The 23,917-nt window shown below is 43.4% G+C and overlaps 1 protein-coding gene across 2 annotated transcripts; it reads left to right on the top strand.

The window, feature by feature from the left end:
* The first annotated feature begins 949 nt into the window (after window positions 1-949).
* On the top strand, window positions 950-23,711 carry LOC6524790. 2 transcript variants are annotated; one of them, XM_039371156.2, is made up of 11 exons: window positions 950-1,613; window positions 13,297-13,473; window positions 15,821-16,033; window positions 17,352-18,170; window positions 18,270-18,449; window positions 18,521-18,928; window positions 19,047-19,527; window positions 20,385-20,966; window positions 21,741-21,842; window positions 21,909-22,067; window positions 22,139-23,711. In XM_039371156.2, the coding sequence occupies exons 1-11, from the start codon at window positions 1,514-1,516 to the stop codon at window positions 22,368-22,370; spliced, it is 3,453 nt and encodes a 1,150-aa protein (XP_039227090.1). In that variant the 5' UTR covers window positions 950-1,513; the 3' UTR covers window positions 22,371-23,711. The 2 variants fall into 2 exon arrangements, with proteins under 2 accessions (XP_039227090.1, XP_039227078.1); XM_039371144.2 differs by lacking the exon at window positions 20,385-20,966.
* The last annotated feature ends 206 nt before the right edge of the window (window positions 23,712-23,917 follow it).

The following is a 23,917-nucleotide window of genomic DNA, read 5'->3' as shown; positions in this document are numbered from 1 at the left end:
ACATGTGTCACACACCACAACCAACGAGTGCGATGTGTGCGTTGGCCGGACATTGTGGAATGAAGAGAAAAACTGGGATGCTGCAGTGCATCTGGATTCTGTTCGCTGCTCCCATTTGCCTGACCATTTGGCTTACTTTTCGCCGCTTCGTGTGGCATGCAAATGCGGCATTGTGCAACATTGGACATCCCAGTGTTCAATTTCCAATGTCTATTCCCCACGTTGAATGTTCACGTCCAGCTCCAGCTTCAGGTCTACAGATGCACAGAGCCACAGATCCAGCAGGTTACCCAGACCAGATCCATCGAGGAATTCTTCTAAATTGGTCCACTCACACAGGCGCGTAGAGAGTTGATGGCAGCAAGAATGGTGCACTGGAGCGAAATTTCATCGCAAATATTTATCAGAGCTATTTTTTTTTACTTTTTTATAAATGCCTGAAATTAAATAGAATGAATATTTATTAAGTTTATTTTACTTTATATTAGATTCTCCTTTCCCAAACTCAAAGCAAATCATATCATATGTTGTTAAACCTTTCACAATTATTTTTTTCTATTTGCCTTTTCTGATTGGCCCAAAAATAAGTAAGCATGGAGCTTTGTATTTTCTTTGATATTTTCTTAGTGCTCCGTTACAGTTGCATAACCTGTATTAGTTGTTATTACCGTTTTGGAGATGATGGCCCCAAGAACCGATTGGCTTGTCCATTGATCAGCGGGCCCTGAATTCTGCTTCTGCTGTGGAATGATGAACGGGTTGGTGGGGGGACTCGACAGTTGGCAGTTGGCAGTTGGCACTTGCCAAAAGCGCAGCAAGTGCTCACGCATGCAACTGCTTTGGCAGCGACGCCGACGCCGACGCCGACAGAGGCAGCGACAGGTAAACCAGGTAGCTTACAAGCTTACAAGACGCACGGCGCGACGTCTCCAACTTTCAGTTGCTTTCGAGCTGCACAAGGCGACGGTTTAAGTTTTGCTCGCTTACCGGGTGAAAAGAGAGAGAAACAAAAACGCGCACAGACTATCTCTAGAGAGAGAGAGAGCGAGAGAGAGGGAGCTAGCGAGCGAAAAGTGAAAGACCGAGAAACCAGCGAAGAATTCTTCGTGCGCGATCGCCGACTTCGAATAGCTTCAGTTGCCCTGCAGAATTCCCAGCGAACGGTTCATGCAGCGGATTCTCGCGTCGCGACTTACTTACCATCAATATTAGCATATATTTTTTTCAAGTTCGGTGCTCTCGTGCAGTGTGTTCAAAAAAAATTTTTTTTTATTTTTTGTTTTTATCGAGTATCGAACCCCAACACACTTCCTGGCATGTCGAGGCAGCAATTGAAACAATCCGAAACTCGTGCCAAGTGCTAAAATTCCACGGAAGTTGACAAGTGTCGCCAGCGAAAAAGTTTAAAAAAAATTAACCCAAAGCAAATATTTAATAAAATAAATTTGAAAACAAAAAATAAATATTTTAATAACGGACGGACAGGAGTGACAGCGTGAGCGAGACAGCAACAATGCACCGCACGCAGCCGTCGCTGCCGCTGCCTCTGCCGCTGCTGGCGTTGGCGCTGGCTTCGGCGCTGGCTTTTGCGCAGGCGCAGGCGCAGAATATAGGTGAGTGTGTCAAGCGAAAGACGAAAAGAAGAAAGAAGTGCTGCGAAAGGTGCCAGAACGACCAGCGGATACCCTGCACAATCGGGCATATACAGTTCTTTACGCATGCCTTGCAGGAATATTCAAGAGCATTTTTCTTCTGATACCATCATGGTTATGAAAGTACATTTGTACAAAGAATTTCCTCAGTTCAATATATTTTATATATATTTAATTTACAGGCAAGGAATCCAAAGAAATCGAAGTCTTACTGAAAACCCATCAAATGCTTTTTTATTGCATATTAGTTAGATTTGTTCCACATCAGATCGCTTAAAGTTTAAAATGTTCTATGCATATGTGTTCATTAGAGAGTTCATTGGGAAAACACCTTCGGCAATCGCCTTGACATGTGGGAACTTTTGGGATCTTTAGTTTTTATGCAGCTCATTTGCATACATTATGAAATCTTAATTGGCTTGGTCTTAACGCTTAAATCATTCCCAAAAATCTTCTGACACCTAGACAATGCCATTATCACTGCGAACCATCTGAAAAGCATTTCATTTATTTATGGTGCCACTAAATTTATGTGTAGATTTTGAGCCTGAAGAATATTTAGGCAATTGTAGTGAGACTATCACATTTATTTTGCATTCTATCGACTAGCTGCGCATGCCCCATATGACAGGGTATTTTTCGAAACCGCACCAAACGGCACACGGAGCCAAAGCAAACAAATTTTCTCTCGTTCTCGTTTGTTGTGGATCCCACTTGTTGCTGTCGCTCTGCTTCTTCTGCCTCTTCTTCTTCTTTTTCTCCACATCTTTCTCCGCCGCCTGTTGTTGTTGTTATTATTTTTGTTGCCCATTTTCATCACCCATTTTTTGTTGCATTTTCGTATGTGAGCGGCGCACCCTAAAAAAAAAGCCAATGCTTTTCTGTTACTTTTTTTCACATTTCATTTTTTATTTGGTTTTTGCGCACATTTTTTTTCGGCTGATTGTTGCTTTTTTTTGATTTCCGGTTCTGGTTCGAAACAAAGGCAACGCTTTATAATTTGTATTATTTTTAATTCGGCTGCCTTTGCATTTTTCCCACGTTAATAAACGGCATCCAGGCTGTCGGCTGTCGGCCAACTGGACTGTTGGCCATATTCCAGTTCCAGTTCCACACCCAGCCCACTTCTGGGTTCCAGTTTTGGTTATTTTGCTGCCTTTAGCAGCACCGAGTCAAGTGCTCTCTGCCGCCGGTTAATTGTTTCGTGTGATATGCGACACAAATAAAAAAAAGGGGGAGCGTTGGGGGGCGTGCCGCTCGGGCATTTGCCAGGAAACGGATGTTTGAATGGGTCAGCAAACAATCGGCGACGAGCGTAGCCAGGCAAGCGTAAGTGAGGCAAACGAAAGACTTAGGCAACAAACTTGCCGCATCCACGTGGCAAGTGCACCGCGAAAAGTATAAAGACTTAAGTAACAAACTCGGCTTTTAAAAATGTATATAACAAAAATTCACAAACGAACTGTTAAAGGCAGCCATCTAAATGCTATTCTTACACCTTTCTCATTACCCAAATAACTAAGTATCGATAGTTTTAGTGGGTCAAAGAGAAGAAACACCTGTCACCAGTAACCATATTCAATTACCTGTAACATATCGAATTGCAAACGAAGAACCTAAATTGTACTGAGGAAATGAGGAGACATAAAGGCATTAACTTTTACTTCAACACTTTTACCACCGGCACCGGGAGGAAAATCTTGTAAATTAACTTAAATTAATCACAGACAGAGGCAGAACATACAGAAACTGAAATTAAAAGAAAATTTATGATCTGCGGCAGGCAGTCATTCCACAATAAAAGCGACAACAATTGCGGTTGTCTGACAACGGAGGGAGAGAAAGAAAAATACCAGCTGAGTTCAGTTAAAATCTGTAATGTTGGGAAAGTTTTATATACATATACTACTACATATCTACGGCTTTCCTTCGTATTGTTGACAATACGAAAAGTAAAAGTGCCAGGCAGCGATGGCGAATCGTTAGCTGCTGGGATGATCGAGCATATGCCCAACATCTAATGGCCAAAATGTAATATGATGAGCAATGAGTTGGATGCACAGAGATGGGGAAGATTGGGATGGGCATGCATGACCACCAGCTCATCATAATCATCATCAGCGGCAGATGCGGCAGATGCGGAAGCTTGTCGCCTCTTAATTGCAATGCGAAACTTCAAAAGAAACACACTCGTACTCATAGACAGACGTATAGTACTTGTACTCATGCCTTTTGCAACTGGCTTGAAGTTACCTGAAACGATACCTTTTGCCATCTGCCGATTGCTGCACAATGAACCGCAGCAATTTGTTTGTCTGAAAGGGTGCTGCACGCATGCCTGCCTCCTTTTATAATTTTTTATTTCTTCTTTCATTGCGGTTTGTGGTCGTCGTTTTTACATAAGACCAAACACAAGGAAGTAGGAAGCTTTTCTGGGAAACCTACCACTGTGCGTGGGACAGCCAGACCTTCGAAGTCCGCTGTTTTCACTTTCAACTGATATAGTATATAATAATTACTAGATGATGATGATGATGTTGTTCATGCGGGTGACACTGCCTGCCAAATGGTTTCAAGAGTCCAACTTGAGCATGTTCGACTTGAACTATTTACGCAACTCTTTCGAGTTTGTTTACATACTCGCACTCGTATATACTTTGTGTTTTATATTTTTGAATTTTTTCTGGCTCTTATTTTCCTGGCACGTAGGTGGGCTAGGTATTGCGCAAAAGCCGTCAATGGCCTTGGCAGGTAACCATGCACTCGATATGTAAATCATCACCAAGAGTGACGAGCATTCAAAGCCAGTTGCCGCAATGCCAAACAATTGAAAAAGAAACTGAATAAATTTAGGTTACATTTTTGTTCAACGAAATGCCCCCACAAGAAAATGGGCACTTAATTCATATTGCAAACAACTAAGAAAGCTATCCTTGTTTTAGCAGAATTAAACATAGGTATTTCTCCAAAACAACCATTTGAGTTATTCAAACATTCAGACTTGAATTAGTCACAGTGTTACTCATCTTTATGTGTGGTATACAATGCGAAATCTTACACCTAATCTTGGCCAATAAGATGTCTCTCTGGCCAAATGATTCCATGCCAAAAACTGGCGAAGAATTACGATGGCGAGGGAGTGTCTTTGTCATTATACAAGCTGATCTGATCTCATCGCATCTCATCCCCAGACAGACCATAGATCTCAGTCGTTTGTCTGGATTGTGGCATAAATTTCAATCAGTTGCGAGATGCCATTGCATTTAGCTGATTTTTTTGTGGGCTGGGCAAAACGCCCCACTACTACCGACGATTCTCAGGCGTGAGCGGTGTCATAGTATCTTTTTAATTGCCATAAACATAAATGGCATACTGCAGCTAAATATTTTTCATATATAGTATCTTGATCTTGCCGCAAAATACAGAAAACGAAAAAGAAAAAAAAAAAAAAAGAAATAAAAACAAACAGCACCCGTGGTCTGTGGGCAACTTTCGCGTTTTGTTTGCTGGCTGAGATGGTCGTGTGTGAAATTTTAATGTCGCAGTGAAATGCTCGAAAAGTGAAACTAACGTCTAATAAATAAATGAAATTGTTTGCTATTAGCAGCGCATTTAAATGCCACCAAGAAAGTCGCCGGCGAAAGAGAAACACACATGCTGCACAAACAAATGAAAAAGAGCTGGGTAAAAATGTTGGACAGAATTTATGCGCGTTTTCTTTAATATTTTTTTGTTGTTTGTTTGTTTGTGTTTTCTTTCAATTTAATTAATTGTAATATATGTGCGAGTGAGTACAAGTGCAATTGTGCCGTTGTGGCCATTGCAAATTGGCCAGCAACGTGATTCACGACTCACTTGGCAACCAAGCACCAATGCCAACGCCAGTGCAAAGGCAAAACAATTGAAATTGTTATTAATAATTGCTTTGTTAATAACTTTAAACGCTGTTGGAGCGTTGGAGCGGCGTTTCTGTTGCTCTGCTGTGCGTTTCGTCACTGGCCCAAAAACACAGACGATTGCAAATTGCCATCGAACGCAAAATATATGAAAACGATCGTGAAATAGTGACTTGAGACTCAGTCGAGAGCGATTGATAATTTGGCACAGCTGTCGTTAATTACTGATCGATTGCATTGATCGAGGTCTCAAGTGTGAAAAGTTAACCAAGGTGTAGCTAAATGGATTTGGTCTAGTTTACAGATTTGGTTTTGGAAATGGTACTTATAGAAATGAATAGCAAACTGACAAATTTATGTTTTATTATACATACATATTTATGAATAAATCAATTATTTATAATAGCCGCCTTTATCGCCACCTGAACCGCCTGTTGAACCGCCAGGCACCGAATTTCTTTGTGCATTTTCCCTAAGCCTTTTTTATATTTTAGCCATAACGATAACACTTATAATAACAATGGCCATAACAATAACCATAGATTATGATGGGGCTGGCTACCTAATTGCGGACATCGGACATCGGACATGGACATGGATGTGGCAGGCAACGCATGGAAATTGCAATTTGCTTAGCTCAGTTGTACTTTATGGTTGCTGATGATGTTGCGAGTGTTGCTCATGCTGCTCATGTTGCTTATGTTGCTTATGTTGCTCGTTGCAGTGGTGTTGCAGTTGCTTTTGTTCCGCTTGCACGCTGAATGGAGAGGCGATGGCGCCATCTTCATTATGATGAAGATGATGATGGTACCGATGATGATGGGGGGGCAAGTTCATTGACTGCTTCTCCGCTTCTCTGGGCAATCGGAAGTGCAGCATCGGCACAGGCTCAGGATGAGTTGGCACTTTTGCAGCTGTGGCCAATCAATAAGAGAGCAGCAGCACCAACAGCAGCAACAGCAGCAGCAGCAGCAACAGCAACAGCAGTTGCAACAACAGCAGCTACAGTTATGTCTTGTGGCAAGTTGCTACACCTGATTCCGAACCCCAATTTCCCATCTCGATCCCGATCTTTTGATGTCGTAACCAGCCCCACAACTAGCGGTAAAAATATTCAAATCGAATTCCAACAAATATCGGTTTTATTAACAACACCGCCACAGAAAACACAAAAAAATGTCTAAAGTGAAAATATTTATGACAAAACTGCGGTCTCCCTGCTCAAACATTTTTGGGATTTCTATTCCCTCTGAACCGGCTTTAATTTCCTTTTCGTATTGGGGCCAAGCTTTGATTTGTGGCTGCCCATTTGCATAGAAGAGTTGACAAAAGTCCAAGAATTACCACAGAGAAAGGCCCAAAAAAAAAAAACAAAAAAAAAACCAACTGAAATTGAAGAAGAACAGCCAACAAATTCTCGGCTTTGTGTTCTCCTTTCTTATGCAAATTGCCCTGTAAACTGTTGTTTTTTATTCTATTTCTATTTCTATTACCATTTCCATTTCTTTTTAACTACTTGTTTGCACTGGTGTGTGTCTGTGTTTTTTTTTTTTTTTGGAAGCGGTCTGACCAAAAGATTAACCCCAGCGTTTGTCCACTTTTGGTGGCAGACACAGACCACAAGCCCAAAAAACAAAAAACCAAAAAACCAAAAAAAAAAAAAAAGGCCATAAAACTAAAGTGGGGGCAATCTTCGCATAGCATTGAGAACGTTCACAGCCAAAGCAAATTAGGCACAAAACCAAAAGCCGATGCAAAAGCCACAGAAATTAGCAACTGCAATGAGAACGCATCTAAAGTGTACAGTGGGCGCCGGCTAAGTGCCACCGCTCGCCTCATTTCCCCACTGCAATCACTCACTGTGAAATCTTGAAATCTTGACTGTGGCACGAGCTGAAAAGCAGCGATGTTGCTTCTACTGCAGGTGTCTTGCAGCTGGCAAACACACACACAAACACACACACACACACACACACACACACAAACACACACACACCCAGCTGGCATTCTATCTTAAACTGCATTTGGGCCGAAGTGACCCAGTTTGCAACACAGCACAGTGAAACAAATTGGCCATGCTTTTGCTCTCTAAAAAGTGGAAAAAATATTCTAAAAGCGATGGAGAATATTTTGATAATTGCTAGCACTAGCTGTAATTGATTTAATATATATTAATAAAGTATAATATATAGAAATTTAAGTATATAAGCTATAATTTTGCTGCGTGCAGCGAGGAGAAGGACAACCGCAACTGGGCTGATGATGTTGCTTCTACGCTTGCACATTGATTTGCTGGCCGGTGCTTGGAATGCGGTCAACTGGCAAACGGCAAAGACGGCTTACAGCTTCCAACTTCCAGCTTCCACCATCTAGCATCCAGTATCTGGTATCTATGGTCCAGAGTCTAGAGTCTATAGTCTATAGTCCAGCATTCAGCATTCAGCATCGAGCATCGTCGGTCAATGTCGTCGATCGTCTTTTTGGCTTGCGCCGATGGTCCGCTGACGATTGCCGTTGCTTGGCCTTGCTTTAGAAGCGGCAATCAAGCGTTTCCTTTGCGGCAAAAGTGCCGCAAAATCATATCGAACCTGTTATAAAGCTTCAAGTTAGATCCACCGATCTGTCGATCTACCGATCTTCGGAGGGGGTGTCTTCGGGTGAAAGATGCTGCCATGCCAACGGAATGGTATGAAATGGATGCTGTCATTGTGGAGAGCAGAAGACAGCCGCCAGCAGCAATTCTTCGGGTTCTTCTGCCACTGCCGCTGCTGTTGTTGTTCTTCTTGTTGTTTTACGTAACTGTTTACGCTTGAAATTTATTGTTGCCGTGCGTACCGTTACATAAAAGAGCGTCAGGGGGGAGCATGGGCATGTTTATTTAATACGCTTAGCAGCTCTTAGCCAGCCAACTAGCTCGCAGACATGTTCTTTGATGTCTCATTTACTGCGCATGATGGGCAATTTTTATGCGCAATTAATTCCAAAAGGCAAGAACGAACGGCTGGCGAGGAATAGCAAAAGCCAAGGGCAGTCGCCCGGACAGAAACAGCGAAGAAAAAAAATGATGGCCTTCTTAATTGAATGTTTTCGGGCTTAATAATAGTTTTGGGGACTTGAATTATAGTAGTAACATACATTTGTGTGTGTTTACTAGACTTTTTGTAAGTAGCATATTTAAAAATATAAATATAAATAAAAATATAAATATAAATAAAAATAAATAAATAAATAAAAATATAAATTGTAATACGCGTAACTTGTACATTGTGACTTTATAATTTATTTTATAAATTTATATAGCAACATGTTTTCGCTCAGTGTGATGAGTAATGAGTGCCCAAAAGTCGCCCATTGATACCCAAGTGAGATCCTCTGGCGGAAGTTCAAATCAAAAGACTTAGGCAACGAACTTGCGGCTTGCACAAGTCTCGTCTGGCCAGGCGCATCCGCCAACAAATGCAACAAATGCAACAAAAGCAACAAAAGCAACAAAAGCAACAATGGCCACATTGCGCAAGCCGCGTCACTTGCGAAATCTTTTTTCGATGTTCTCCAACTCTCTGAGCGTGTGTCCGTTTGTTTGTGTGTGCGATTTTAACGAGGTTCTACTAATTTGGCTTACCAAAAAATAAAGTACAAAAAAAAAAGAACAGCAAACAGCAACAGCAAACCGCTTAGCAAACTGGGTCAAGAGAAGCGCGCCGCAAAGGAGAAGAAGCTGCGTGAGAGCCCGGTGTCCATTCCAGCGCCAATTTATGTAAATCCAAAACCAATCAGCGGCCAAAATGCTCCTCCCCCCCCTCGACGATCATCATCATCATCATTATATTATGGCCATTATGACGGGGAGTTAACGGTTAGAGTCGCTTTTTTCGACCAGACTCCCGCCGCTTTGGGTGAATGGAATGAATGAAAATTTCTTTTTTCTTCATGGTTTATTTTTGTACTGTAGGCAGGTGTGTGTAGGGTTTTCCCTCGACTATCGCAATTGGGCCATCGGGCACTAGCACTTGCACTTTCCGCCCAAAAAAACACAGCAAGATCTTAACATCGAGATCAACAGATATAGAGTAATCGACGAAGCGTAGGCGCTTGGCAATCAGCGCATGACGTCCCAGAACTGCACTCACTGCAGAAAACCTTTTCGGAGAACTAGAGATCTGTAATCTCTAGTTTTTCATTTAGACATTTTCTCGTCCAAGTTTCCCACTAACAGAGAGTCGACACTAATTAGCGCTTGGGTCAAGAGACGTCTTCAAATGAGCTGGCCAAATAAAACGGGCTGAAACAATAGGCGGTGCCCTGCCCACTTTGCAGTTAAAAATTCCTTGAGGTGTGGACTTGCATTTAAAATGAAATTAGCCGACATACGCAAATTGCAGACTGCAGCCTGAATATGATGGAAGAAGGTAGATGGTAGATGGTAGATGGAATATGGCAACTGAAAACTGGAAAATGAAGAATGGATAATGGGGAATGGGGAATGGGGAATGCAGGTTGGGCCTGGGAGCGAACCATAAGACCACAAGGCTTAAGTGGGGGTCACCATTATCCATTGAAGTGCAACTTTCTACGCAACGATTGCAGGTTCAGCTGCACTGTAAGCTGCAGTTTAATCCACTGAATCGCATTAATTGAGGGCTCCACTCAAGCGGAAATCGTGGACCATTCACACTTGCCACTCTGATTCGAAACTGGTCTTTTGCATACAAATAGTATGATATATAAGTTATAACCTTTTCCCAAGCCAAAACAGATTTATTTACATTTACATATTGCCTCCCTAAACAAATATTATTGTTAATATTATTAAAAAGTTTACTTCTTACATTGGGGTTTAAATGTATATATTTCTATCAGCATTTCTGTTACCTACTTTACACACATTTTTTTATATATATTATATCATATTTCATTCTGTTATATCATATTGTTCTTCGCCATTTTGTTTACTTATTTTATATGAGAATTATTCGTTTTTTTACGATTATGATTTTTCAACTGCCACTTAAATGTAAAAAAATGTTTCCGTTCCCGAGACCGCAGAAACCAAAAATTAATTTCAGCTTTCGTTTTTTTTAAGGCACGCTTTTCTTTCCTCCGCTGCTATTCAATAATTTTTCTTTTCATTCAATTCTCTTTAGTTTTTATTTTTCTTTTTTTTTTTTTGGTGAACTGTGCAAATAACAATTTCGATTTTGGTGCTACACCACACCACAGTTTTCCTGACAAAAAAAAAAAAAACAAGAAAAGCAAAGGCAATGGCAATCAAAGAAAAGGCGTTGATGGGTAATTTGTTACAAGAGCAACAACGGACCATGTCCGAAACTAGTTGGAAATTATAACGGTTATTATGATTATAATGATTATTAGATGATTTAGATCCGCGCACAATGAATATTCCAACTTCCATAATGTTGGATGTTGCTGGTTGGTGAAGTTGCTGCTGTAGTTGCTTGTTTAACAAATTGCTGCTGTTGTTTTGTCAATGGTAGCGTGCTTTTTTTGTTGTATTTATTTATTTTTTTTTTTTGTTGTTACTGTGTGAGGCTTATGTATATGTATGGGGGGTATGGGGCTATGGGTATCACTTTCACTAAGTTCGCGCACATAGAAAGCAAATGAAAGCAACGCAAACGGCAATGGCAACAAGTTGCTGTCTGCCTTTGCGCTTTAAGGTATTGGCTCCCACTAGCAGCTCTACAAAAAAAAATACAGAGGCAAAAAACCGGGCACAGAAAAACCCAAAGTACAGATCCCGAAAAAAAAACAAATTGTATAGTGCCAAAGTCTTGGAGCCGCATTGTCATGCATGGCCGACTGGGCAACCTTTGGTTTGGTTTCTTTCTCGGTTTTCGACGCACAGCGTGGGAGTCGTCATTAAGTTAAAAGTTGTTGGGAGGGGGGTTTCTAACTGAAACTGAAACCGAAACTGAGCTGAAACTGAGCCGAAACTGAACCGAAATTGAAAATGCCTCATGAACTTGATTTCTTAATTTGCGTTTGCCCTGCATGACAAATGACTCGCCTAAAAGAGTTGCCTTTTGTTAATTTCAATTTGCCCGAACTAATTTGATTTGCGTTGCTCTCTTCAGTGGGGGGTATTACTTTTTCTATACACTTTATACCTGACTTGGAGTGGCTAAAAAAAAATACAGCGTTTGGATGAGTTGTTGGCCAAGAAGAAACCGTTATGATGAAATTGCACTGGCATTGGCATCGGTGCATCGAGATTGTATAAGAAGCTGCTGTTGCTGCAGCAATTGGCTGCAATGTGTAGCAACAACTGGGCAAGACGTGTTTTCTTATCTTCTTAATTTCTCCCCTTTTTTATACCCATTATTCGCAGAGTGAAGGGTATATCATGTAGAAAAGTATTGTAATGGTATTTGGTTTTATATTTATAGTCGCTTCTACTGAAGCTGCTAGCTGTGGAGGTGGTATCCAATAGTCGAGGCACTTAACATGCTGCTGCAGCTGCTTGGAAAGTTGCACTGCTGCTTGTTGGCTGCTGGTCAAATGATGTTGCAGTTATTCGACCATTTATGGCATGAATCGCCGCCTGGCTGACTGACTGACTGACTGCCTTTTTGACTGGCCACCGAGTTCCCACTTCGCCGATTATGCAAAGTCGCACTTGGTAAAAAGAACAATTTTTGCAGTTAGCAGTTAGCTGGGGATGAATCAAACTCATGACATTGGATTGGTTAGTTGGATGGTTGGATACTTAGATAGCTGGATAGCCTGGGAACTGCTCAATTGAATAACTAATCATGCTGTAGCAACAGCAGCAGCAACACATTTGATTATTGCACACGGCTGGCTCGCATTTTTGCATAGATACTCGTACAAAAGCGGCAGCTACAACTAAATTGATGTCTGTTTTTTTCCTGATGTTTTTTGTATGATGTTGTTGTGGCCATTTTCTCACGCTTTGCATTGACAACAACAACAACAACAACAGCAACAACAACAGAGGCCACAAACAACTGCAGTCGAGAACATTTTGCAATCTGCGAATGCCAGAGATTTTTCGCCTGGCGACGAACGAATCGAGTGACCAAAGTGGAACGGAACTTGCTTAATTGTCAATCAAGTGGTGGGGAAAATTCCCCTGACAAAGCGGCAAAAGATATAACACGTAATAATTGCAAATGATTTAGATTCATTGATTGGAAATAAAATCGAATCATAACGAGTCATTATAATAAATTACAAAACCAGCATACAAATCTTTGTTTCTCTATTATTGCTTAGCAATATAACTAAATGATATTTTTTTCACAAACATCTCAGCTGTTAGATTTATTAAATTATACCTAAATAGAACAAAATTACAACAGTGAATCCCTAATACCTTACGCTATTTCAATCAGCATTTAATCTGTTAATCTATTCTCAAAATCAATTCGAAGCTTTCTCCTCTTGTCTAAATTCAATTAAATAATATTCAATCATTCGCTCCACTCTAGAATCTTAGAATCAATATTATCTCATGCCCGTCGTTCGACTTAATCAACATTTAATCGAGAACCTTAGTGGGGCATTAATTTGATAAATGATGTGAGGAATATCTATAGCCAAGCAACTCAATTCGCTGAGAACCACATCGAAACCTAATTGGTAAATCAATCAAAGATGATTTGCTCGCTTTGGGGCAGTGCAGTGAAGACTCGGTGATGAGAAGCCGAAGAATATGAGTAATTGATGGCCATATAATCTAATAATAATTTCTTTTTACCTTGCAGATGCCGGTTGCAGTTTCCCGGGATCGCCGGCGCACAGCAGCGTCGTCTTCTCGAATGCGAATCTCACCCAGGGCACGGTGGCCTCCTACAGCTGCGAGCGCGGATTCGAGCTTTTGGGACCGGCGCGGCGTGTCTGCGACAAGGGGCAGTGGGTGCCCGAGGGCATTCCGTTCTGCGGTAAGCGAGAAACACACACACACACAAATCCAAACAGCGAAACAGCCAAACAAAAGACTGCGGACACGAACTTGCCGTTGCCGTTCGTCGTCAACTCAATTAGCGCCTCGGAGGCGACTTCGATTCCAAATCGAACGTGGCCGCTGACTGGGAACTACTTTCACCGCCACAAAGTTGGAAGCGTTCTCAAAATATATCTCAACACAGAAAGAAATTATATTTAATTACTAGATAAAAGCAATAGTTAAATGATGTATTATACATTTAAACAGAAAATATTTTTAAACTCCACGTTCAATTTCTCAATATTGTTTGAATATTTAAAAAATATATAATTAAAAGTAAATGTTAAATAACTTAAATTTCTGAATTAAACCCAAAACATTCCACTTCATACTTTATTTTGTTTTGATGTAAGAAAGAGAGCAAATGGCATTCCAATTGAATGCAAAGTTGTTAACCGAAAGCGAAACATGATTAACAAAACGCGCAAAATTGGGCTAAAATTCAATGCGTGTGTGTGTGTGTGTGTGTGTGTGTGTGTGTGAAGAAAGACTGGACAGCGAAGAAAGACGGGGTGCGCAGAGAAAAGCCGCGAAGTGGGAAGAATTCAACAACTGCCGCGCTCGATCAGATTGACCCACTTTTGTGACTATGAACGTAAAACGCCAACGGACATGAAATAATAAAAGAGTAAAACGTGTCGGGCACGAAAATAAATAAATGTTCTAACTGAATTTTCCACTAGACATGCACTTCCGTGGGCCGAATAAAAAAAAGAAAAAACGGAACCAAACGAAACGCAATCTATTTGGTTTCTAGTCAATGAATACCGGCATTTGTTGAATGAATTGATCGATGGGTGGGCGTGAAATAATTCTAGTAAAAAAAGGCAAAAGGCGGCCCTTTAACGATCCATCAAAATTTCAACGGGCTCTTTGTTGCCAGAGATCTCAACGATAAGTCAATCGATCGCAGGCAGTAGTAGGTGTTGATACGCGTTGATAATGCCTGAGACCTTGATAAAAACACCATCTCAAGATAAACTAAAGAGTAGTTAAAACTTATTTTCATTAGAAAGCAATTCATAGAACACATACATCGAAAGTAAAATTAAAACAAATGATATATGATGATTTCACTTTGACTGACCCAATTTGATTTTAATTCCTTCACTTTGTGCGAGTCCATTAATATTCCCTTAAAATTCTTTGACACGAGGTCGATTAAATCGTGAGCTGCTGTATCTGACCCCTAAATGCCCCGCCGTGTTAGCTGATTGCAACTTTATGACGCTCTAACAGCAATGGAATACAAAGCGGAGATCGTCTGAACTGAAAATCGGTTTTTCTCTGATCTGTAGGCCAGGTTTTGGTTTTGGAATTCGAATTTTGATCCAAAGTGACTCAGCAGGCAGGCGGCAGCTAGACAGGCGATCGGAAATTAATTAAATGAAATTAAAAGGCATTTGTCACACCGGCAAACACCTGCTGGCTGCTGGCTACACAGAGCGAAATTGGGCGGGTGCTTGGCTTGGTTAGAAAGTAGTAGTCGCAAAAAAAAAGCGTTTCCAAGCCGTTGAGCTTTACAACAACAAAAAATGTATACAAAAATAAACTCGGATCCAAAACCAAACCCAAACTCGTCTTATCCGACAGATGCATCTGATTAATGAATCCCAATGCCGCAGAAGTGCGTGGCGAGCGATGTAATTAAGCCCGGCCAGGTGAGCAAGTAAAAGTTGAGCCGACATTAAATTTCACTTTTGCTTTTTCGGCCAGCGCATAAAAGTCTCTCAGGTCCATAAAATAAGACCAAGTTAACTAAAAAAAAAAAGACAATGGGCTTGGGCCAGAACGAAGGTCTCTTGACAAATTCGCCAGGCAGAACATTGTTAGATTTGTTTTCATTCTTTTTCTTTTTGGCCTTTTTGAGTTGTTATTGCTTTGTCTTCACTCGTTTTGGCCACAAACCGTGTCAGGGCCCGCAGCCAATTAGCCGGGCCTTGGGCTCACTCTGGGAACCCTCGGACCAACTGAATCCAAGAGCGACTCCAAACTGGCTAGCAAATCGCTGGCACTTCGAACCAAGACTGATCTTCATCGCCGCATTGCGCCTTGAATTCCCAAATAATTACCAATGACCCCCATCTTTACATTTGCTCATCAACAGTGCAGTTAGCATAGATTATAATTGGTGCTGCACATAATTATGCTTAGTTTTCTTGCATTCACAAGCCTTAATGAGAAAATAACTTCAAAAAGAACAATTTACTTCTTAAGTTCTTATCAGTTGATTTACCCAACTACTTTATGATTAAACAATCGATTTGCCAATTTACTTGCAGTTTTGAACGTCGCCGCTGGCAAGGCGCCCATGCAAATTTCCACTGATGGCGCCGGTGCTCCACAAAAGGCCATCGATGGCTCCACATCCGCCTTCTTCACGCCGGAGACCTGCTCGCTGACGAAGGCGGAGCGATCGCCCTGGTGGTATGTGAATCTCCTGGAACCCTACATGGTGCAACTGGTGCGCCTGGACTTTGGCAAATCCTGTTGCGGTAAGTTTTCGCTTCAAGTCTTATGCATAAATGCCTCGCAGCAAATGGAGTGTAAAGAGGAAAATTAAATATACAAATTACAAATTTCAAGTACCTTTAAGCCACCTAACTAACTTGGCCAAAAGAAAATTCGAGTAAAAATTGAAAGTCCATAAGTACGGCGCACTTTATTCCCTTTTTTTCGGTTGCCACAATTTATGGGTAGTCAGAGAGTGAACGAGTAAATGGCGCTTAGCCCGTGTAAATCCTCGAGCAAATTGATTAAATTGAGCAACTTTTTCGCAGTCGACCAACCCTAAACCTGTCGCAAACATATAGTCAATGTGTATATATATATGGCGATAAAGTCGAATAATAGACCTGCTTGGACCACATTCTATGGACGAAACTCTCTTTTGCCCGACGGCCAGTTCAATGCCCCCGTTTTCCCAGGCTGCCAGTCAGCCAGTCAGCCAGCCAGGCAGTCAGGCAGTCTACCAGGGTCTATACCCAGTCTATAAGTCTGCCCAGGCTACCAGATTTTCGAGTACCTCTCCAGCTTCACTGGCTCAAATGGCAAATGCTGCACGATCTTCTTCCCCAAACAGCGTCTTTGTTTTAATAGAGAGAGAGAAAAGAAAAAGGGTTGCCGAAACAGCAACGGCGGCAAAAGCAAACAACTGCCAGCCAGTTTTCCCTAATGCTTTCACTTGCCAGCAACCTGAAGTCCCCCAACTCCAACTCCATCTCCAACTCCAACTTCATCTTCATCCTCGCCTCCATCTCCATCTCGATCTCGTCGAATCTTTGGCTGGTTATGTGATTTTCGTGCGGCTCTGGCGACGACAGCGAAGACTCCGACTTCGACTGCGACTTTGACTTGGTCTTGGACTCGGTCTCCAAGCTGAGAAAAAAACCCAAGAAACCCAGACCCAGTGAGTCAGTGCGGCCCGAAATTTATGATTACTTTCACTTGGCTGACGATGAGGCCGAGTCGGCGGCTTTCAGCCAAACCGAACTTAACTGAACTGAACTGAACTGAACCCGCCTGACCCGCTGACAGACAAAGCCAAAGCAATAATGGTGACAACAGGAATACCAATGGAAATAGCTGAGGCTATTCCCTTTGCTCACTCAAAGAAGAAACTGGACAACGCCTGATTAATGGGGCTACGTTAAACTTGTAGATTAAACACAAGATTAGATTACCTAACCAAAGGCACTCTCACTGCCACATTCTATTGGTTAGCAAATCAAGGGGTAGCATAGTAAGGGGTTACATTATAATTTGTTTATGAAAAACGTTTCAACTGTAAATGCCACCTTATACACTTTGCAGGCAATAAACCCGCCACCATTGTGGTGCGAGTGGGCAACAATCGACCGGACTTGGGCACCAATCCCATTTGCAATCGCTTCACTGGCCTCCTGGAGGCCGGACAGCCGCTCTTCCTGCCCTGCAATCCACCGATGCCGGGAGCCTTTGTGAGTGTCCACCTGGAGAATAGCACACCCAATCCGCTGTCCATTTGCGAGGCGTTCGTCTACACGGATCAGGCGCTGCCCATCGAGCGGTGTCCCACGTTCCGTGACCAGCCACCTGGTGCACTGGCCTCGTACAATGGCAAGTGCTACATCTTCTACAATCGCCAGCCATTGAACTTCCTGGACGCCCTGTCCTTCTGTCGTTCCCGTGGCGGTACACTGATCAGTGAGAGCAATCCGGCGCTGCAGGGATTCATCAGTTGGGAGCTGTGGCGACGTCATCGCAGTGACGTCAGTTCGCAGTACTGGATGGGTGCGGTACGCGATGGCAGCGATCGCAGCAGCTGGAAATGGGTGAATGGCGATGAGCTGACCGTCTCCTTTTGGAGTCATCCCGGCGGCGATGAGGATTGTGCCCGATTCGATGGCTCCAAGGGCTGGCTGTGGAGCGATACCAACTGCAATACGCTGCTGAACTTCATCTGCCAGCACCAGCCGAAGACCTGCGGCCGACCGGAGCAGCCGCCCAATTCCACGATGGTGGCCTTGAACGGTTTCGAGGTGGGCGCCCAGATCAAGTACAGCTGCGATGCCAATCACCTGCTGGTGGGTCCTGCCACGCGTACCTGCTTGGAGACGGGTTTCTACAATGAGTTCCCGCCAGTGTGCAAGTGTATGTATTACTGGTTATCTACCGATGCTCCATTGAGTTCCAACTTTTGGGCGATATCCCTGATATACATATGCTAATTAATCTCAAATCCCTTTTCAGATATCGAATGTGGTCTGCCGGCCAGCATTGCGCATGGTTCGTATGCCCTGCTGAACAACACGGTTGGCTACTTGAGCCTGGTGAAGTATTCCTGCGAGGAGGGTTACGAGATGATTGGACGTGCCCTGCTCACCTGCGACTTTGATGAGCGCTGGAATGGACCACCACCACGTTGTGAGAGTGAGTATACATGAATATACATACATAGAGCAGTTGATAGAGATTCCTTAACCCAATGATGCATTTTCCAGTTGTGGAGTGCGACACACTGCCGGGCAATTACTACAGCACCATTATCAATGCACCCAATGGCACCTACTACGGCTCCAAGGCGGAGATCAGTTGTCCGCCCGGCTATCGCATGGAGGGACCTCGAGTGCTCACCTGCCTGGCCAGTGGTCAATGGAGCAGCGCACTGCCGCGTTGCATCAAACTGGAGCCATCCACACAGCCCACAGCCGCGCCCACCATTCCTGTGCCCTCATCGGTGGCCACGCCCCCGCCCTTCCGCCCCAAGGTCGTCCCAAGTTCGACCACCAGCCGCACCCCCTACCGCCCAGCAGTGTCCACGGCGAGCAGCGGCATCGGCGGCAGCTCCACCAGCACAGTGGGCACATATCCCAGTCTCAGTCCCACGCAGGTGGAGATCAACGGCGAATGTGAGTAAAGCTTATGATCCCGGGTCACCTGGCCTTAATCCTTAGAGATTTTAAGAGCCATTTTGCTTATAATTCGCAATATGCAACTCATTCCTCATTGATCATCTTTAATCCGCAGCTGAATCCGAGGAGGAAATCAATGTACCCCCAGTGCCCGGCACCGTACGCGAGGAGTTCCCACGACGCACCGTTCGCCCGGTGCTCATACCTAAGAAGCCGAACAGCACGCCGGCTGCCCTGCCACCCACCACCCACCAGGTGCCACCACAACCGCCGTCCACCTACGCACCCACACCGCCGCGCAGCTCGCGACCAAGTGGGTCACCGAATGGCGCCGGCGGCGGAGTGGAGACCACCACGCGGAACACGCAGCAGATCATCGCCAACTCGCATCCGCAGGACAACGAGATACCCGACAGCGTCAACATTCAGCAGAATCAGTCGCCCAATGTCAATGTGCCCTTCGCCGTCGACAATCCCGACCGCAAGGAGACCAAGGAGGCCAAACTCAATCTGGGCGCCATCGTTGCTCTGGGCGCTTTTGGTGGCTTCGTCTTCCTGGCCGCCGTCATCACCACCATCGTGATCCTTGTGCGAAGGTGAGTCATCCAGCTGGCGAAGTGGGCACAGCAAATTGGGGAGCAATTATTTTCTGGGTCAATTAGATTTTCCGCAGATAATCATAGTCGTTTTATTATGAACGCTTAACAATTTCAACTTGACCTGCGCTTTTATAGGGATACATTTATCTCAAATTATATAGGTATTGCAATTAATTAAAAAGTTTCTTTACTTCCCATTAACAAAATATGTATTTTCTAAGCCAATAGATACATTTTAATGTAATTTTTTTCAAAATACTTGGATAATTCTTACTCAAAGCATCTTGTAATAGCTTCAAAATGCAATACTGTTGCCAAACTAAAGCAGTTAACTTAATTTGATGTTAATCTTAAAGTGCCACAGTCACGAATCAAATTGATAAGATCAGATTGACCGTGATTTCATATCTAAATATTGATGTTGTGTGTGGAGGAAAGTCGATGTCGTTGTCGGGGTCACCACCTGCCCAGCCACCACCTGTCCCTTTCTAGTCCCTCTCTCTCTCTCTCTCTTTTGCTCCCTCTAGCTCACAAACGCTGTCTCCGTCTCGCTCTTAATGTCACAAACTCTCGCTCTCTCTCTCTCTCTTTTGTCGCTAAGTGCCCCTCAAATTTTGGATGGTTTTATTTTGATTTCAGTATTACCCCCGGAATTTAGAATCTATCTCTCTGTGAAATACCTGTGAAACACACGCACACACACCTGTACAAAAAAAGAGAGTCTCTCACGCACACGCACATGCACACGCACACACACACCTGAACATCGAACGCTTTCTCCTTCTCGTTGTACAACTCTCTTTTTTCGTTTTTGCTTCTCCCACTCTCTGTCTTTTGGCAATACCATTCGTCAGCACCCCGAACAGCCAACGGCGGCACCTAGCCAAACACTTAACCGCTTACCAACATCATCATGCTCATCATCACCACCACCAGCAGATCCACCAGCAGCATTTCCACCACCGCAACCACCAACAGCAGCAACAGCAGCAGGAGCAACACCACCACCAGAACCATCAACTCCAGCAGCAGCAGCAACAGAAGTACGTTCAACAACAGGAGCAACTGCATCAGAGCCACCGGCAAAAGAAGCAGCCAGCGCAAACGAAGAAAAACCAGGGCGGAATCGGAATTGGGATCGGGATACCGCGACCGAGTCGATTGCCTAGCTATGCAACGGCGACGGCCACCAGTGCCACCAGCTACGCATCCACCGCCCAATTAACCCAGAGCCACCTCTTCCCTGATGGCGGTGGCGGTGGCGGTGGCTATGGCAGCGTGGGATCGAGCAGTGCTGGTGGCCTGGCCCACGCACCATCCATGTGGTACAGCGTGCTGGCGCTGCCCTTCGATGATCAGAAGCTGGGTCGCCGGGAGTTCAGCAGCTATGGACGCGGATATCGTGCCCGGGCTGGGCTCTTTAGCAACTCCCATATGTGAAGTATGCGACAGGAAATATACAATGGAAAACCGATGAAAAAACCGATGGAAAACCAAGCCAAAGAGACCTGCTACTACCTGGAAAACGAAAGCTACCACTTTAAAGTTTAAACTAAAAAAAAAAACAATCGTGCCAAAGATGCAAGACAGAAAAACGAATTAAACATAATTAAGAGCAAGAACAAACTATGCGGCCATATGCACAAATGTAAGCAGCACAAAAAATCAATCAATCAATCAGTCAGTCAACAACAACAACACCACACGAAACAACAACAATCAATCAGTCAGTCAGTCAATCAAACAAGCAACACTGAAACAAACACCAACAAACAAAATACTGAAAGCTGCGAATGCTGTGGGCTGTGAGGCGATAATCCTACTCCTTGCTGTTGCACCTCCATCCATCAGTCAATCAATCAATGCATCAACCAATCAATGCATCTATCACCCAACAACAAGACTCTCTTTCACACACACACGCAACCACACACACTACCACACACAGAAACACTGCACGCCTGGTTCGCTGTCTCTGTCTTTTGTTGCCTGCCTGTCTCTTTCTCTAGCCCTCCATCTGTCTCTCTCCAATCACATCTATCCGTCTCTGTCTCTGTATCTGTGTGCGTAGTTCTCCGTGCCTAACCCTCTTTTTTGCCCGATTTTGTGACTAACCCAACACTGTTTCGTCCTGGCATTCAGTATTTTCTAAATATAGTTAAAAATATCAACTAATGGAATGTACAAATTATTTAATCTTTTTTCTCCAGAAACCGAACCACGCAACACTATCGCCATCGCGCCTCGCCCGACTGCAACACTGTGGCCAGCTTCGATAGCTCCACCTCCGGATCCCGCAATGGACTCAACAGGTGGATTCAAGTTGATCTGCCTTTAAATCAACATCAATCAATAATATTATAAACTCTTATCAATAGGTACTACCGTCAAGCCTGGGAGAACCTGCACGAGTCCGCCTCCAAGAACAGCTCACACAACGCCCTGCGCCGCAAGGAGACACTCGATCCACCGAGCATGACCCGATCCCGCGACAATCTGCGCGACAATATGCAGCGATCCCGCGAGAATCTTGACAGGTTAGCTAATAGTAAATCCCCCAAAAATATAGATCATTTCGAATCAGTTGTATTCACCCTCCTCAAAACAGATGCGGCAGGGACAACTACGGGATGCGGGACGACTCCGAGATGGTGGTGTCCTCGGTGGTGTCGGATGTGTGCCTGAAGGGCGAGAAGAAGCGCCACCATCACCATCACCACAAGAGCAGCTCGCGCACTGGCGACTATCGCGATCGGGATCACTCCTCCGGCAGACGCGAGCACCACCGACATAGTGGTGGTGGCGGTGGCGGCGGAGGCGGTGGTGGCGGCCACTATTGACCAACCATGGTCATCACCATCAACGTGGAGCGGCAGTAGCCAATCGAACGATAGTGGCCAGCAGCAGCAGTCGGCGTAGAAATCGGATTCGGATTCGGACATGGATTTGGATTTGGATTTGGACTTGGACTCGGGTTCTTGATTTTGGATTTGGATTTCCATTTCGATTCAGTTTCGAAAATCAAGATTTGAGAACTGCAAAGCGAGCGCAACAACGAAACGTTATTTGTTTAATTTTAGCAACCGTTTTTTTTTTCGCGCATTAGTTATGTAAGCCAGAGATCGAGAAAAGGGTTCGGAAACAGTGTGGAGAAGACTTTTCTGTTTTATAGTGAAAAAGAAAAAAAAAACAAAAATGTTAAAAGATCCTTTAACTTGCAAGTCAATACTTAGCTATATAATCGAATCGTATGCGATGTTTATTTTTTGGGCTGAAACTCCGAAATCTCCGGAGATTTTGGAAACGCAGGTTAAAGAAATATCTACGTGAGAAATATCCGAAAACATTAATTTTTAAAAACTTGAATCTCTTATTGGTAATTTAGCCTGATTATTTGGTTTTCAAAGTCCCGGAGTTTCGGGGATGGTCCCATCTATAAGTATATATGCACTCGTGCTAAGATTTCGTCCGAACTCGTATAATTTATTCGCAAAGCTTTCGTAAGGTTCTTAGTTAAATTCCTCTCTATGAATTAGTTGTATGTAAAGGCGTGAAAAAAAGGGCAACATGGCGAGGCGTAGTATTTAGATGCAAGGCACCAGTCCACCCACATCCACATTCCCCCGAAGGTCACTCCACCACCCAACCCATCACCAACCCCCTTCACCCAGCAAGCAGAACGCAGAGCTGCAGCCAAATTATGTGCAACTTGGTTTCGTTTGAGGTCTCAAGCCAAATCGACTTGCTCATAGTCGCAAATTAGTTACGTAAACACTTACACTAGATAGAACTACCCATATTCATTTCTCAACAAAAATCCACAAAAAACAAAAAATTCAAAAAACAAAACACCAATCGGCAGCAGCAGCAGCAAATAATATCGTAGTACGCGTGCCACAGAGAACATACTGTATAAAAATGTGCACAGGATCGAAAGAGTATATATTATTAGCCCCAACTCACCCAGCTACACCATTCCATTATGTTTTTGTACCTACCCATTATATATCGCCCTGTATTTGTATTTCTAGAGTCTTGTAATTTGTAGATTTTGTTTTCGAGTGTGTATCGTCGAGTGCTTAGTTTGCAATATTATTTGAATTTCGTGCATTATTTCCAATGTAAATAATAATAATTTATTTCATAAATAAAACAATGAATATTTTTACTAAACAAGTGCATAATTTTTTACTTTTCTGGTTGGTTTAAGTATTTCCAATATATTCATTTTGTATATGAATTCCAAGTTCAAAATTGGCGGGCAATGCTTAGCGCCATCTATTGGCGTTTTGTGGGAGCACTCGATATAACATAGCTGCCCGCTGTTAAGGTGCCAACGTGCTACGTGCTGTTGTGCACTCGAATTGGCAGTCGATAGTAGTGCTGT

Source organism: Drosophila yakuba, chromosome X, assembly GCF_016746365.2.
Source record: "Drosophila yakuba strain Tai18E2 chromosome X, Prin_Dyak_Tai18E2_2.1, whole genome shotgun sequence".
NCBI classification, from domain to species: domain Eukaryota; kingdom Metazoa; phylum Arthropoda; class Insecta; order Diptera; family Drosophilidae; genus Drosophila; species Drosophila yakuba.
The sequence above is the reverse complement of the archived record's forward strand: the minus strand, read 5'-3'. Positions and strand labels throughout refer to the sequence as shown.

Excerpts from the sequence above, each read along its gene's own strand:
- LOC6524790 (XM_039371156.2), top strand. The coding sequence starts at position 1,514 with ATGCACCGCACGCAGCCGTCGCTGCCGCTGCCTCTGCCGCTGCTGGCG. Across the intron at positions 18,450-18,520 it reads ACCACCACCACGTTGTGAGA|TTGTGGAGTGCGACACACTG; the intron begins GTGAGTATACAT and ends TGCATTTTCCAG. Across the intron at positions 20,967-21,740 it reads CTCTTTAGCAACTCCCATAT|AAACCGAACCACGCAACACT; the intron begins GTGAAGTATGCG and ends TTTTTTCTCCAG.